This window comes from Acanthisitta chloris, unplaced genomic scaffold, assembly GCF_000695815.1.
Source record: "Acanthisitta chloris isolate BGI_N310 unplaced genomic scaffold, ASM69581v1 scaffold24195, whole genome shotgun sequence".
Classification (NCBI taxonomy): Eukaryota; Metazoa; Chordata; class Aves; order Passeriformes; family Acanthisittidae; genus Acanthisitta; species Acanthisitta chloris.
Window position 1 is genome coordinate 71,924 of NW_008675702.1, and position 15,927 is coordinate 87,850.

A 15,927-nucleotide genomic window follows, 5' to 3' on the forward strand; every position below is an offset into this window, starting at 1 on the left:
TTTATATATTGATTTCATTATTTCAATATTACTTTCTAATATTTATTTTAGGACAAGACCAGAGTTGTGTCTCCTATTATTGATGTAATTAATATGGACAACTTCCAGTACGTGGGGGCGTCAGCTGATTTAAAAGGCGGTATGTACCTGTACTGGAATACAGACTTTTAAAAGAGTAAGCATCAAGAATCAAAGCTCATAATCACTGCAGTTGTGGAATGGGCAATTAACACACTCTTCTTTCCCTTTCATACATCTAGTTTTAAGTGCTGTGGGTCACTTGTTTCTAGGCTTGTATTTTAATTGGCCTTATTGTTCTCTGCTTTAAAATAGTTCATCTTCATTATACTAATTCTTAAAAGTTTATGTTGTCTTTTACCAATATGCAAGACTTGCTCCAATGTTTGTAGGGTTGTGCAAATGTGTCAGAAGAAGCTTATAGCCAGAGGTTATGATTCACTTTTTAGATGAGACAGGCTTTAATTGCTCACTAGTTTAGAAGCCCATCAACAATGCAGTGTCTATGAGGTTTTTTTCAAGATGCTGGTTTGCTTAAAATATTAAACTCTTCTGAATAAGCAGAAAGCTTTGGAATGTGTTTTAAAACAAATGTTTCTCTTAGCCATGATATGTAATTGTGAAGAGACTAACATGTGGCCATGAATATTTGCAGTGTTTATACCTTTACGATTAAAGAATTCCCTGTTAAACTGAGTTTAGAAGTACTGCAGTTTCACTACGTCTAGTTAGTGTAAACTGTTGACAGCCAGTAGTGAAAAGACCTGTGAAGCCCTAAATAAAAATAAATATAAAGAATTCCTCCCCTCTCATTTTCCAGAGAGGGAGAAGGCAACTACGCACTAAAATCCTTACTTAATACAGGTTTTCAAAACTTCTCTCACTGCAGACATGGATCTAGTATTTAAAATAGCTGTTCTCTACCTCTTTACTCCCTTCACCCTCTCTATTTTTTCTATTTGTAAGTAATTGTTCCCACAACCCTGGAAACTGAAATGTCTGCATAAAGATTTAAGATGAGCCCTGATTAAAAAAATTAGACTCTGTTCTCACAATGTTCCACCTTTTTTTGACCTTCTTGAGTGAGGAAGGAAAAAACAGTTTCAAGCCTGCTCTTTCAGGTTCTAGTCTCTCACTGGCCACCAAGTTTTGTTCCAGTAAGCTAAAATAAAAGCAGTATTTGCATAATGGTGCATATGCTATAAGTTCGTCATTGATCTGGAGGTGTGAGGTTCTATATCCTTTTAATTAACGTTTTGAAATGACACCTACAGTGCATATATTCACAGTATGCTAATGTATAATTCTGTCCTATTATCTGTGTGTCAGCATTATTAAACCTTAAGGCCTTTACCCAATCTGTTCATTAAGCCTCGAGTACAGAAATCTCTATACCATTATGTGGCTTTCACTGTTGTCTGCAGTAGGAGAAGGAATTCTTTCACTGAAACCTTTCATTGCTTGCTGCTGGACTCATGCTCTTAAATTCTTCCCAAGTGAAGCGGGAGAAGATTGAGAGATTGTTTCACTTGTTACTGCTTTTCATGCTTGATCTTTGAAACTACATTTCCCAATTCATTTATTTATCTATTACTTTTTAGTGCTCATTTTCTCCCCTTGGACACAATGGAAATAGATGGGGTGTTCAGTTGGTTTTTTTTTGTTTTAAGAAGTGCAAGACTACGTACTTGTGGATTGAGGAGTGAGAAGCTGTCTTGTATTTTTTTTAAGGTTAATAGAAATTTTGCACATATCAGTGTTTCAAGCTATTTGAGGGTCCATTGAAATGTGAATAATATGTTTCTTGTGAGTTCCTACGGCACAGATTGCCATATTAGAGGCACTACAGCATTTGGCAACATGGGACACTTTCACTGGGGCCAAGTCTAAACATGGAAACCAAACTATGCTTTCAGCCTTAGATACAGTATCTGGTGTGGCTGAAGTATGGAGAGTTGAAACAGCTGGGACAGCATTTGTCCCTGGTCTGTTTGGAAAGGACTTAATCACCCAAGACAAGCAGCCTAGCAAATGGTACACTCTTTTTTTAAATGGACACATCTGAAATAATTCCCAAGCCTGGCCAATATTAAATCTTTGCAGTTTGTGTTCCATGTTTTGGTTTTTTTGAGGAGGGGATTTGCAAAAGTGTTTATGCCACCCTGAGAAACACTGTAATTACTGGAATAAACTGTAGTTAGCTGAGATCTAATAATTTAGAGTATGCCTGTGATGCAGTTTCCACTGGATAGGATTTCATATTAGATATGCACTTGTGTTTAAAAATACTCCTTTCACGGCGTTACTGATACTATCTCACTGAGTGCAGATTTTCCCCAGAGTCTGTGAAAATGGAGACGGAAAACCAGTTTTTAATGGGTAGACAGTTTATACACTTGTTCAGTGTGTGCGAGTGCTGTGTTCCAAAAGAGACCCCTTGTGTTCACTGGAGTATACGTAACTCTATCTCTGCTGCTTCTGCTGGAGAACAGTAGGTTTTTCAAGTTCTCCCAGATGCAAGTCATTTTGCTTGGTATGTATGATGAAATGAGACTTTAACTGCACAGAAATATTGGAACTCATTTTACGTTTCATGCTGGAGGCTTTGCAGTACCGTAGGTTGTAGTCATTTTACTGTTTTGCTACTTGGAGTTTTGCAGTACTTAGACGGTCTTTCATTTTTACAGTGCAGCACTTCATGAACTACTCAAATGTGGAGAGAAAGAGCTGGTATGCATGTTGTGGAGACTGTTTAGGATAATTTCTGTATTATGTGTGATTGATAATTTGTGAGTTACGATGAAAACTGTTTAGTTTTCAGCTTTCTACATCAGTCATTTTTATGCACATTTATGGATGCAGACATTTTGTAGGACTGTAATTGTTGTCTGTTTACCTTAGCTTTTTTCGCCACTTCCCCACAAAGTAATTACTTTATACTGCAGAAAGAAAACGGTTGACATCTGTGCACCAGAAATCTGGAAGTCATTTGTTACATGACTTCATAGGATCTAAATGTGTTTGGCAGCAGGCAGACTGTCCAAGGCTGATTTGCTAGGTGTACTGGGAGATGGATATGGACTTTGTGTAGTTTTTTAGTAGATGTTCATGCTTATGGGCATAGCCCAGCACAAAAACTGTTATGAAAGTGTTTCCTATAGGAACTTTGTCTTATACCAGCTCTGTATCATTGTCCAAAGGTGATAATTTAATGGTTGTTAGGTAGAAAGCTGCTGTAGGTGACCTATTGGTTTTGTCTGTTCTAGTGATCTTTGTGCTTCTGTGCTTAACTCATGACAGAACCAGACCAGCTGTTGCTGTGTGCACACACATATATGTACATGCATAAGGGAAGTAAGATCTTGGTGCTCTAGCACTTGTCTCAGGTTTAAAAAATGATACACTTAAAAACACACAGTGGGAAAACAGGAAGTTAAATGGTTAAGAAGATAAATGAGACCTACATTACTTGTTGTGACCTTCATGGCAGAGACCTATTGCTGATAGAGGAGTACCAAGAATACTGCATAAAGCCTGTGTAAACATAAATGTGTGATTGCTTATTTAAAGCAGTTGAGTGTATTGGTAATGGCTGGAAGATCTTCCTAGGCTGTTCTATTTGATGTATGAGTTGGATTCATATGAGGCTTTTGCTTTGCCACTTCTTGACTGGGTTTCTTACTTCATGTAATAGATGACAAGAGAAATCAAAGTTACTCTGTATTTGAGATTAATTTTTTTATTGTCTTGTCAACTTCTTTACCTTTCACCTGGAGTCCTACTTGTTTGTTTTCCACCCACAGGTTTGTACAAGTTTAACTTTTTAACTTAAATTACAGTTCCCAGTGTTTTCAGTCAACATTGTTACTATGAGTTGAATGATGACCAGGTTTTTTTCAAGATCCTACTTTTCTTTTTTGAAGGCTTTGATTGGAACCTGGTATTCAAGTGGGATTACATGACACCAGAGCAAAGAAGAGCACGGCAAGGAAATCCAGTTGCTCCCATAAAGTATGTTTGTACCATCACTTCTTCCTCAAATAGATTGTAGTTTGCAACTAAACAAAGTTAAAAATATCTTCTCTGAGTCTGAAAGATGATCTTTACTGTAGCTTTCATCAATATTGAGATTTCCTTCATATTCATGTAGCATTCAAGCTCTCAGAAATAAATAATATTTAAACCAATACTTTAAACCACACCAGTAGATTATTTACCCTTAAGAAAAGGTGGATGTCATTTTGTTTAAAGCTGGTATGTTTTGAGGGCTAAAAATATAAGCATCACTTTTAATGTTTTATTGCTGGCACAAATTGCCACCCTTTGTATTAGAAACTTGTGAGCAAAAGGGAGATTTGGAAGCTGCCTCAGAAGGTGGTCATAGCACTGTATATGCCATAGAAATGTGTGTAGGCAACATTTGAAGTGGTAGAATCAAAATGAGTTGCATTCAGAAGCATTGCCAATTTTTTCAATGAGGTGTTAAGCTTGATGTGCAAATAGTAGTTACAGCACAGTTCATGGTGCTGTAAATAATTTTTTTCTCATTTGTTTAGGACACCCATGATAGCTGGTGGGTTGTTTGTGATGGACAAATCCTATTTTGAAGAACTAGGGAAGTATGATATGATGATGGATGTTTGGGGTGGAGAAAACCTAGGTATGTACATTATTTACCTTCTGATCAGTCTTGAAAGAAAGCAGGTTTCATCCACTGCCTTTACTGTCACACAGTCATGGTTTTCCTGATTTTTGTGCAAAGAGGGTTAAAGCTAGAGTAAAAATTTCATATGCATTATTGGCAAAATCCAAAAGGTTTATTTCAGTAAGAATTAAAACAAGGTAGGAATTGTATGCTATGTATGAGAGAATTACAGTACTTGTTCATTAAGCTGTGGAATTTTTTTTGTAATTGAAGTTGGCTGGTAAAAGGACTACAGGCTGTAGAAGGCAATTGCTTTCAAAAATGCTCTCTCTTTTGAAAGCCACAGCCTCATCTGAAGTTATTGGTTTAAAATCATAATGTTTAAATGCTGACAACTAAAGGCATATTTTTGAGATGTTGCTTAAATTTAATGGTGAAAAGTAGAACACAGAAGTCCATGAGTTTCATGTTCTTACATACACCTTAATAAATCAACTAACTTAGCTGACTGAAGAATGATCTGTTTTTTAACATTAGCAATAGTATACTGTCTGATGTCTGAACCTAATGTGAGTCCTATAGTTTTATATCCCTACTTTAGCCCTGTGAGATAATGATGGTTGCGAAGGCATTTTTTTCTGTAATTCCTTATTTTCAGATGTTCAGTTGAGTTGGATTTAGGCAAGAGGGAGGAGTGGCTGAGAGAATTAGTGCTTTAGCCATTTCTCCTTTGACCTGGTCACTAAATCTGGTAGGAGTAGTTTTCTTTGGCTCTTTGCATCACAGTGCTGTACAAAGGGGGTTTTTTTTTCCGTTAAGACCAGTATACTTGTGTTAAAAAAGATTTGGGAGGAGCAGAAGTCTACAACTTCTCAAGACTTCCAGTCTGTCATGAGTTTAGTTTCTTCGGATAGAGGTGCATCTCAGACATTCCAAGTAGTGTCTTTTAGGAACAGTTCTAAGGATAGAAACTTCTCTTCTGCACATGCCAACTAAAAAAAATCTTAAAATACCTTGAACTTGTAAAAACCCATGAATATTTTGAGTTACTGAAATATGCATATGCATTAAGCATATGCTTGGCCTATAAGGAAGTGTCTGTTGTATACAGCACATCAAGAATGGAGACGTGGTAACGAAATCATTAAAACTCCTGTAATGAACTTAGATTGAAGACACATCCCTGCAGTCCTATCTCTGACCACCCTATGCAGTGCTCAAAGAAACCTTCTGGGTCTTTTGAACAATTACATTCCATGTTTCTGTTTACTCACTGTTTTGGCTGTGTATCGCTAAATTATATAAATAAAATTTTTAGGTTTTTTAAATGTCCCAGAAAGTCATGGGAGAACCTTAGTACAGCAGTGCTCATATTCACTCTGAAAACCTCTTTTGCCACTAAAACACTGAAATACTTGATCAGTTGCAAGTGTGTACTCAAGCAATCAATTTTTTTTTAACATTTAGCAACTAATTTTATGTTTTGATAATTGAGGCCCTGATAGCAGGAAAGGGCACATGCAACAGCTCTTCTCTCAAAGGTGCAAAAAGCCATTTATGTTGCTCCTGCTGCATTCTGTGCCCCCTCCTCCATGGGAAAGAGGAGATGGAGACTTAGGGGTCCCAGAAAGCAGGCAGCAGGCAACTAATGATTTTTTTTCCTAGCTGTCAGACTAGCTGAAGCAGAGTAAAAATTGCATGGCATATGATTTAATTGGCAATAAATGACACATGCACCAGCTAGAAGTCTGTGCTGTACAGTTTAAAATTCAGTGTGCACACTTGTCAGGCCTCTCGACTCTCGGGCGTATCTCTGGGTCAGTGGCATGTTACAGGATGTTATGTGTAAATAACCTGCCAAATGGACTTGCAAAATAATTCTGCATGTTATACTTAGTTTATAAAAGTTAGCATTTTTTCCTTCAAGTGCGTACAGAGCAGTGGTTACATGAGGGTTTCTTCTCATTACTATAGTCTCAATTTGACTAACCTGCAGTATTTTGCCTAAACTGGCCAAATTACCAGACTGTTGCTAAATGTGACTGATAACCATGTTTGCTGTACAAGGTTAGTTCAGTCTTGTCTAGAACTCAGAATTCTTAGCATCCTTACGATGCTTCTTGATAAGCCTAGGAGAATCAAAATACACTGGAGAACTGGGTGGATCGTTAGAAAGTTTAGGTCCAATCTATCTATCCAAACTACCAGGTCCCTTTCTGCCTGGCTGCTCTCCAGCCACTCTGTCCCCAGCCTGGAGTGCTGCATGGGATTGTTATGGCCAAAGTGCAGGACCAGCACTTGGCCTTGTTACACCTCATCCCGTTGGAATCAGCCCATCTCTCCAGCCTATCCAGGTCCCTCAGCAGAGCCCTCCTGCCTTCCAGCAGATCCACACTCCTCCCCAACTTGGTGTCATCTGCAAACTTGCTGGTGGTGCACTCAATCCCCTCATCCAAATCATCAATAAAGATCTTAAAGAGATTTGGGCCCAGCCCTGACCCCTGGGGAACACCACTAGTGACGGGCCGCCAACTGGATGTGGCACCGTTCACCACCACTCTCTGGGCCATCCAGCCAGTTCTGAACCCAGCAAAGTCTATGATTCTATGATTCTTAATAATTTGTTAAGTCAGGGAATGAGTAAGACATTCCTCAGATTCTATACTGCTGACATGCTGCAATAAAAAGAACAAATCTTGTAGAGAGGTGTAATATAATCTCAAAGAATTTTTCATGTGCTGTTTGTCTTTTCAATTAAGAACTATGTCCACTGAAATTGTTATGACAGTAAAATTTTATTCTCCCACTGTTTGAGCATGACAAAAAAGATGCCTTAAGGGAGTTTGGGGAGTTGTTTGGAGTTTTAGTTGATGTGTATTCTTTTTTTCTTTAAAAATCCATACAGGCTTTAGAAGCCTCGTTGGTGCAAATAAGAATTAGTTTGCTCTCCCTATATACTAGTCCTTTGCTGTCTTTCCCATAGAACTGTCTTCCATATTTTTCCCTTTTTTGCAAGATTCTTCACAATCTTAGATGGCAGAAAGAATACATGTTGGTTTACATTTCTGGGAATTTATGAAGGGAGAATTAGTGATATTGATGTGCAATGGTAAAGGAAGCCATGAATAATGAAAGAAATTGACACCAAATATTTCTAAATTACTTGTAAAACAAAACTACTATTTCAGTGCCTTCAAAACATACATTCAACAGATTTCACTGACTTTTTGGATGAAACCTTCAGATGAATCATTTGAAAAAGAGCAAACTTGAGGTATACTGCGTTGACCTTTATTTTTAAACAGAATCTCAGTTCACGTTATTTCAGAGACATGTATTTGCTAATACTTAAGTCTAATTCTCTATTTAAAGCATTTAGTCTGCACTTGCTTGTCTAATGCAAAAGCTTTTGTCTTTGATCAGATCTTGTCTTCTTTCACTAGGCTCTTCTGAGTGCAGCATTCCCTCATATTGGGCTAATAATTGTATGACCTTTATAGCAAAACTCCATAAATAATGCTTCAAAGTGCTACAAGAAAGCTATTACTCCTTTGCTTTCACAATTTGAACAGTATAGGAGCAAATTTGAGCTAGACGTGGAGGAGCCTGAAGTCTTCTGTCGATGAGTAATTTACTCTGGTGGAAACATAAAAGTGCTTTTGTTACTAACTTCTTTAATAGAAGCAGTGACCAGTCATTTACTGTGGTTGTCCTTTTTTTTTTTTTTCCCCATTCTTAAAATAGGAGGTGTAAGAGTGAGGTCAGTGCTGTGAAAATTGTACCAAGTGAATCAGTTTTGCTTTCAAAATGAGTTTTGCCTGTGGTACCATGTAAATTCCAGTGGAAAATCAAGAGCAAAAGTTGCTGTCAAAGACAATATTGTCATTCATATTTTTGGAGTATGATCTATCTATAGATGGAACTATGCTGACTGATCATATTGACGAATCCTGGACATCAAGAAGAAAGGCAGTTAACTTGTACTGACAATCACTTCAGATTGCAGCATCTTTTTTAATATCTCTGGACAGACCATCAAGAAAACATGCTCTCTCTAACCTGTGGTTGTGGGGTTCTTTTTTTATGTGTTTTTTCAAATTTCATTTTTGAAGTTATTATGGCTTGTTTTGTGTATGTGGAAGAGGGTTTCTGAGGGAAGGCATGTCACTTAGTCCAAGTCATAAAAGGCAAACACTGACTTTGACTTTAATTTAGAGTGCCTTTTTGAAAAAAAATCTGAAAGGCTGAACAGTTATGAAGAGGCTTGAAACTAAGGCTGTCTGGTAGCAGCTGCTGGACTAAAGGGGGCATCATCCAAACTGAAAGAGTGCTACTGGAAGAACCCTTCTTACTGCACATATGTGGAATGAATGAGAAGAAGTTCTCTGTCAGCACTAGGAGACTTCTGCTATCAAAGGTCAAAGTTGAGAAAAGCCTGTAAATATTTCTAGACCTTTTTGTCATCACTAGCTGTCTCAGTTCACTAGGTTGGCTTAGAAGTGTACTGTTCATAACCTTCAGTTTATAGAAGTTGTGCCTTTATTTGGTCTATCTTCAAGTCAAGATTGACTTGATTTAACTCCTTTCACGGCCGATGTTTGGGAGTGTTTGCTTGTCTGCTATAATAAGTTAGCAGCTCAACTCTGTTGATTATCTTGATTTTGTCCAGTGTGTTATTCCATCTTCAGATGAAAAATTCTGTTATAAGCTAGATCACTAATTTGTCTGTTAAGTGTACCTGCTGTTGTTTGTCCTTCAGATAAAGCACAGTAATAGTACACATACACCTAACTCACTGTGGCAAATTGCAGTGTGCTTTACTCATTTGGGGGATGCTGGCAACTTCACATAAGAGAAGTTTTGCTTCCAAGTTTTGCTTCCAAGTTAATATGGTTATTTTTTCCTGAGCTTGCAGAATGATAAACATTCAGATATGCCTTTGTTTATCCTAGAATTTATCGGAAAACTGTCTTACTATTCTTCTTAGCAGTAATCACTAAAAGCCTTCTCTGTGAATAGTATACTACGAAATTATAGTATTTTGTGATGTTGGTCTTTAATTTGTGTTTTTATTTCAGAGATCTCATTCAGAGTTTGGCAATGTGGTGGGAGCCTAGAAATTATCCCTTGCAGCAGAGTGGGTCACGTATTCCGCAAGCAGCATCCTTACACGTTTCCCGGTGGGAGTGGTACCGTGTTTGCAAGGTAACTGTTAAGTCTTCAGCTAAATAGCAATGTTTTGGGTTTCTCCAGATGATCACCAGATGGCAGTAATTCCATTTTAAGGCTTTTCTCTTCAGAAATATTTGCAGTATTATCTATCATTAAAAAATACTAATTAAAAAGATATTGATGACTTTGAGGCAGCTGCTTAGGTTGAAAGAACCACCTGAGAGTTGAAAGAGGGAAACTTCAAGTGGACGCAGACTGAGAATCTGTAAAAGGAAATGCTTAGCTTGGCATTCCATCAATTTTGAGCACTGTGTTTATTTGGTTTTAAAGAAGGCTTTATTTTCAGAACTGTATCCTAAAGCTTCATTTTATAGAAGCAGTTTCATTGTTCACTAAGAGCTAGAATACACTAAGTTATGAATATGCTTGGCTTGGTTTTTATTAATGCATGATCGGTATGTGAGATGCAGATGATTATGTAGACTGATTCTGGTATTTGTGCCAGTGTGTTGGCAACTATGTTCTCTATCATATTTGCCTTTCCTGTGCTATATTTAAAAATGCTGTTTCTATAGACCTAAGAAACTGCAGTTGAAGGGCTTAATATGCCTGTTAATTTTGCTGTTGATACAATGCATAGCAGTAGCTGAAGAACTGAGCTAACCCTTCCGTTCCTCTTCTGTAAAAAGTGAGAATAGCAAAGCTGATCCATGTTCATCGTGGTTTTTACTTAATGTGGATAAAAGTGTTACATGGATGTATGGTGGACATTTTGATCAAGGCTCTATCAGCTGTAGCTGAAGAATCGCTGTAGGTTTTGGTCTAGAGAATTGGACTTGATGCTCAAGGGGCTGAAGAAGTACAAGTCTCAGCTAAAGCTTCTGTGGGTTAAGAGCTGGAAAAGAAATTGTTTATTTACCCTTGAAGGGATATGGAGCCCAAACCCTCTTTAACATGAAGCAACAGAGTGTGTCGATGTACTTAAATTCATAAGAATGTTCTAAGCTTCTGATATTTTTCGGACTTGTGGTTCACTTCAGTCTGAGGAATCTCCTTAGGGTGTAGTTCATCCCTGCCATGCTGGTTATGCCACCAAGGTGACTCTAATGAATTTAATAGTCTGCTAAAATAAAGTCATGGTCCTGTTACTTCCAGTAGTAGTGTAGGATTTTCTCTGGTCCCCTAATCTTTGAGATCTGTATTTTATGCTGCAGTGAAAAAAAAATTAATAATACTTAACAGAAAACAAAAGCTACAAATGAAATATCCACAACACATCACGTCTCTGTTCCAACATTTATAGCGTGTATCAGGAGAGTAGAAAGATCTAGCAATTAACCTGTATTATATAGGCTTAGGGTGCAACTATTTTAGTTTAATGATTCATTTTGAAATGGCAGTGTCATAACAAGGGGGATGGTTAATAAAAGTGATTAAACATACGAATATACTGTGCAGATTTCCCACTGCTGTAGCTTTTCCATCTTTGGGGTGTTGGCAAGATGCTGCTTTTCTTGTGCACTTAAACACACTCCAGCTGAAACATAGGAAAAAGATGAGGCTGTATGCATGCAAGGATACAACAGACACTGGAAATGCATCATATTAGCAGGGGTTGAAGGTTCTGCCTTCATACAGGGATTAAAGGTTTTGGATTGTGTTGTGAAGTCAAATCGTTGTTGTGATTTGATAACTCAAATGTCCTCACAATTACTGTGATGGATTTTTTTCAAGTCATTTGTGTTCAAAGTGGCTTTGAAAAGAGATCCCACGTGTACTTGAATGGTGAGGACAGCTGAAGCCTGCAAACCTAGTGTCTTGGGTACTTAGATCTCTTTTCAGATCTGCTTTTCTCTGCAAGTGATTTATTGCATTTGTCCTTCTGAAATGCCATTTAAATTCTTTGTTTAAATTGAATTATTTTTTAATTGACCTAGAGGAGTTGTATATCGCTGAAACACAGAGTTGACAAGTTGTACATTTGAAGGTTTCCTCCTCAGTCAGCTTTGTTGGATGTCAAACCAATATCACAGAATGCCTTTAAATCAATTTAAGCAACAAGAGAATGAGAAACCTAAGGTAATGGGATATCTTTGTAATACAGAGTTTATCAGATTTGTGTAGGACCATGTTGCCAAGAAACTCGGTGCATGTAGTCTGTGCTGGTCTTGCAGCTGGGACTTGTGGCTTATGCCATCAACTGTCCCTTGACTGTGCAGTTTGTTCTGGACTGCTCTGGGTAAGCATCATATTTTTAGCTGGCCTGTCAGCATGCGCTGCCTTTCGGCAGCCAAAACAAATTGGTAATTCTGGATCAGACTGGGAATCCTGTTTCATTAGAGGGGACACCACATCCTGGCTGTCTGGTATGGGCAGGTACAGCTTGTGTCTGGCAGGATTTGTTAGACCAGTGTGTGCTGTCTTAACACACCACTTCAGACAATCCAGTAAATCTTGCAGACCCCAGTCTGCTTCACGCAAAGCTACCTCTGATCCCTCAGTGCTCCATTTCATTAGCTGTGGCTCAGCATTAAGTGCACCCAGCACTGTGTCCCTCAGCATCCTGCCTGCTTTGGGGCCCTTCTAGTTTAGGCAGTTCTCAGCAGTACACAGTGCCCCTCTTCGTGTCACCGTTTTGGCCTCAAAAGCATCTTTGGAGTCATTAAACCCTGGCAAACCAAGTAGTTCCTCTCCCACCACCAAAATCCGTTTGGCCTGAGGGTGGCCAAGCTGATTGCTGAGCAAGCAAGAGGGGACACATCCTAAGTGCCTGACACACAGGCCTGAGAGACTGGGCATGAGGATAAACTGACATACTCTGAATTGAGTGGGATTTTGTTTACCAAAAAAATTTAAAGGAATCTTTGAAAGAAAAAAAAACAGCCCAATCCTCAACCAAAAAATTATTCAGGTCTTTCTTGTGACTGTTTTATTCTCCATGTCCTCCTTTCTCGCAGCCTGCAAGACTCCTCACTTTATCCTGACTGCTTTTTTTGTCTTTTGAATTGGAAAATCATATTAAAGAAGTTACTGGCTGACTGAGTTTACCCCAGTTGCTTTAGATGAACTTGCTGCCAAATATAAAATAAGCTTCAGAGCATGGCAGTTGCAAGTGAAATAAGATTTGATTTTCTCAGCATAAAATTATGAACAATACAAGTAAATGAGTTTTACATGGAAGCCAGGAGATGGAAAAAGCCATTACCCTCTTGCAGTCCAAAAGGAGATTTTAAAGACACCAGTTACATAAATAGAGGAATTCTAATTAGAGATGTGTTTGATTAGAAGTGCAGCATTTTGAGTTAGTGGGATTTTTTCCACATTTATTGCAATAATCAATCTCTCTTGAATTTTAAAGCATTAAAAATATTTTCTGATTGCTGCCTCTTCTCTGCTAGCTCAGCTACAGCAGACTTGTTTGGTTCATAGCCTTAAATGTCATGACAGTTTATGTCTTTTGGAACTTTGCTGTGCTGGTAGGATTAGGATGAAGACTGAAAATGTGTCCTGCCTATGTTAGCATGTCTGTTTTTGAAAAGGTAAAGGAGGTCATTAAATATTGCCAATTGTTGAGATTTTTATGTTTCCAATTAGTTTGCTTATACAGGTGAGCACTCACTGAATTTGGCTTCTGTTAAGTTACGCTTACAAAAAGAAAAAAAACCAGCCAAACACCAACCTAACAAATTCCACGAAGTTTGCAGAAAGAACTCCAAGATGTGTATTAAATTCTGGATGAAAACCTGTAGCAGTGATGAGTGTGGGAAGGACATAAGTTTCATTCTAAATGCATTGATTTTAGTGATGTTAATCTTTAAGGGTTTTCTATTACTCGAGTCTTTTATAGGGACTCTTCTGCCTGGCTTGAGGCAGCTGACTTTGTAGTACTAGGAAGGGTTAATATCAACCTGAGGATAAATTACATGGTTTAATTGCACCTAGAGAAAATATAACCCATGTGTTTCATATGATTGTCCCTAGAAATACACGCAGGGCAGCAGAAGTCTGGATGGATGAGTATAAAAATTTCTACTATGCAGCAGTGCCTTCAGCCAGGAATGTACCTTATGGCAAGTAAGTCACCAGTGCTTCTTTGCCCTATTTGTTTATTCTTCTTGGCACAGCACCTTCTGAGGTGAAAGCAGTGCCAGCTCTCGTTGTCTCTTTAAGGTGTATTTCTGTGGTTCTACTGTTCTTGAGTTTTCTATGTATTCCATAACATATATGAAGACAGCAGCCTGACTTGGAAAATGTCTTTTCTTTCCCCTCTAGTATTCAAAGCCGAATGGAGCTCAGAAAGAGACTTAGCTGCAAACCCTTCAAGTGGTATCTTGAAAATGTTTATCCAGAGTTACGGTGAGTTTTGGCTAAAACAGAGCTAGTATGGAGTTCTCTTTTTTGCCATCCCCAGAAATCATTGGCTTCTCTTCCTCCTTCCTTGGATGTAAAGGATATTTTTTTAGTTTATCTGTGAATGCAATGCCTCGTGCAGGTTTATTTGTTTTTATTTTATTATTTATTTTATTTATTAATTCTGTTCTAAAAGAGTAATTTTTACCTGGTAAGCTGCTGCTGCTTTTTCTATTTACTGCAACTACAGCAGCAGTAGCAGATATTTTGGAGAACAGTGTCCAAAGAACTCAATTCATCTGTGCCTGAGTTAAGTCTCCTACACAAGCCATTTGCTGAAAAGCACAGCGTTCTGTATCCTGTCATCATCCGTTTTAAAGCTTTTGCCTTTGCTTAAACACATTCCTAGTTGAGTGAGGAAACTGAAGTTCGGTACAGTAACAGGAGTCAACAGACAAGAGGACCTTGTATGTTTGGCAGAAAAGGGCTGATGCCTAAGGCGGAGTCTTCTGCTCTTTGTCTCCTTTTCTCTTGTCACTGGAAAATCACTGACTTTTGGAGGGGGCTGGGGGGGGTGAGAAGAGAGAAATGAGAGATAACATTGCTAACAGTTTCTGTAAGCTGAGTGCTCAAAAAATGCTTGAAGAGAAACACTTCTTGAAAGGATAAAAAGGTTTTAGTTGAATAACCCATTAATAAGTCAGATCTGAGTCTATAAACTAGTTTGTCCATGGTCAACCTAATATTGGTAGTGTAATGGTGTAAGATATTATGTAGCCTGTAAGAACGCTCAGCTATTTTTCCCTGGGGCACTTCATGTCAGTGGAGTCGGTTGACTGCTAGTGACATACAGGCTTGAAATGCAAAAACATCAGCTATTACAGCCCCAGTGAAACATGTACAGAACCACACATACTAAGGAGTCTCATAAACCAGGAGGTGCTGAGGAAGTAAGTTTTCCTTTATTTTGTCTTAAAAATGCCAGAGGATATTTATTTTTGTTTAATTTGTCCGAAAAAAAATGTGTCTTGTAAGCTCTCCTGGAAAATGTGCTACCATAAGCAATAGTTAAGTGTAATGTCATCTTGCTCTGTGCCATCCCTCATGTGCTTGTCCTGCTGGGTTGAATTATTATACTCATATTTGAGTCTGACATTTTTAAAGGCACTTACATGCCCTTGTTTTACTGTTTGACGTGAACTCACGGGCTCTGCCCCACAGCTGTACTCTGCTGAATGGACTTGCCTACTTATTTTCATACTGTGAGTGTACTTTATGTGCAACTGTTAGAAAACAGACATCAGGAAAACTTTGATTATTTTTTTTCTAATTCCTAACCCCTTTTCTAACACTAAAATAAAAACAGTCAGAAAACAATGCAGAATGTCCTATTTCTGCCACAAGCTAGTTTGTCTGAAAAGACAGAAGGGCTTGATGACCTCAACTGATAGCATTAAGCTTTGAGTCACCTTAAATGGTGATGTTAAGTCATCTTTAATTTGCTTTTTGGGCTGGGTTCATATGTTCATTCCCATTCTCTGGTACAAGTCATTTTGTATTCTGTCCTAAGCTTGCAAGTTTACTCCTTTTGATCAGTTCACAATCAAATAATTGTCACCTCTCAGAAGATGATTGAGATTTCCAGATAGTAGTCATCACTCATCTTTTAACTCTTCAACTTGAAAATACTCTGAGTAAAAACAAGGAGTTTAAAAAGGAATAAAGGGGGGGGGGGGGGGAAA

General features: G+C 38.2%; 1 protein-coding gene across 1 annotated transcript in view; it reads left to right on the forward strand.

The window, feature by feature from the left end:
- GALNT2 (polypeptide N-acetylgalactosaminyltransferase 2) overlaps window positions 1–15,927 on the forward strand; it is a gene marked incomplete at its 5' end in the record, with an annotated part of 42,234 nt that overhangs the window by 22,260 nt on the left and 4,047 nt on the right. Inside the window, 6 exons of the mRNA XM_009075870.1 lie at window positions 52–139; window positions 3,942–4,029; window positions 4,575–4,678; window positions 9,742–9,868; window positions 13,817–13,909; window positions 14,108–14,191. Coding sequence (XP_009074118.1) covers window positions 52–139; window positions 3,942–4,029; window positions 4,575–4,678; window positions 9,742–9,868; window positions 13,817–13,909; window positions 14,108–14,191 — 584 coding nt within the window. The remainder of the gene's footprint in view (window positions 1–51; window positions 140–3,941; window positions 4,030–4,574; window positions 4,679–9,741; window positions 9,869–13,816; window positions 13,910–14,107; window positions 14,192–15,927) is intronic.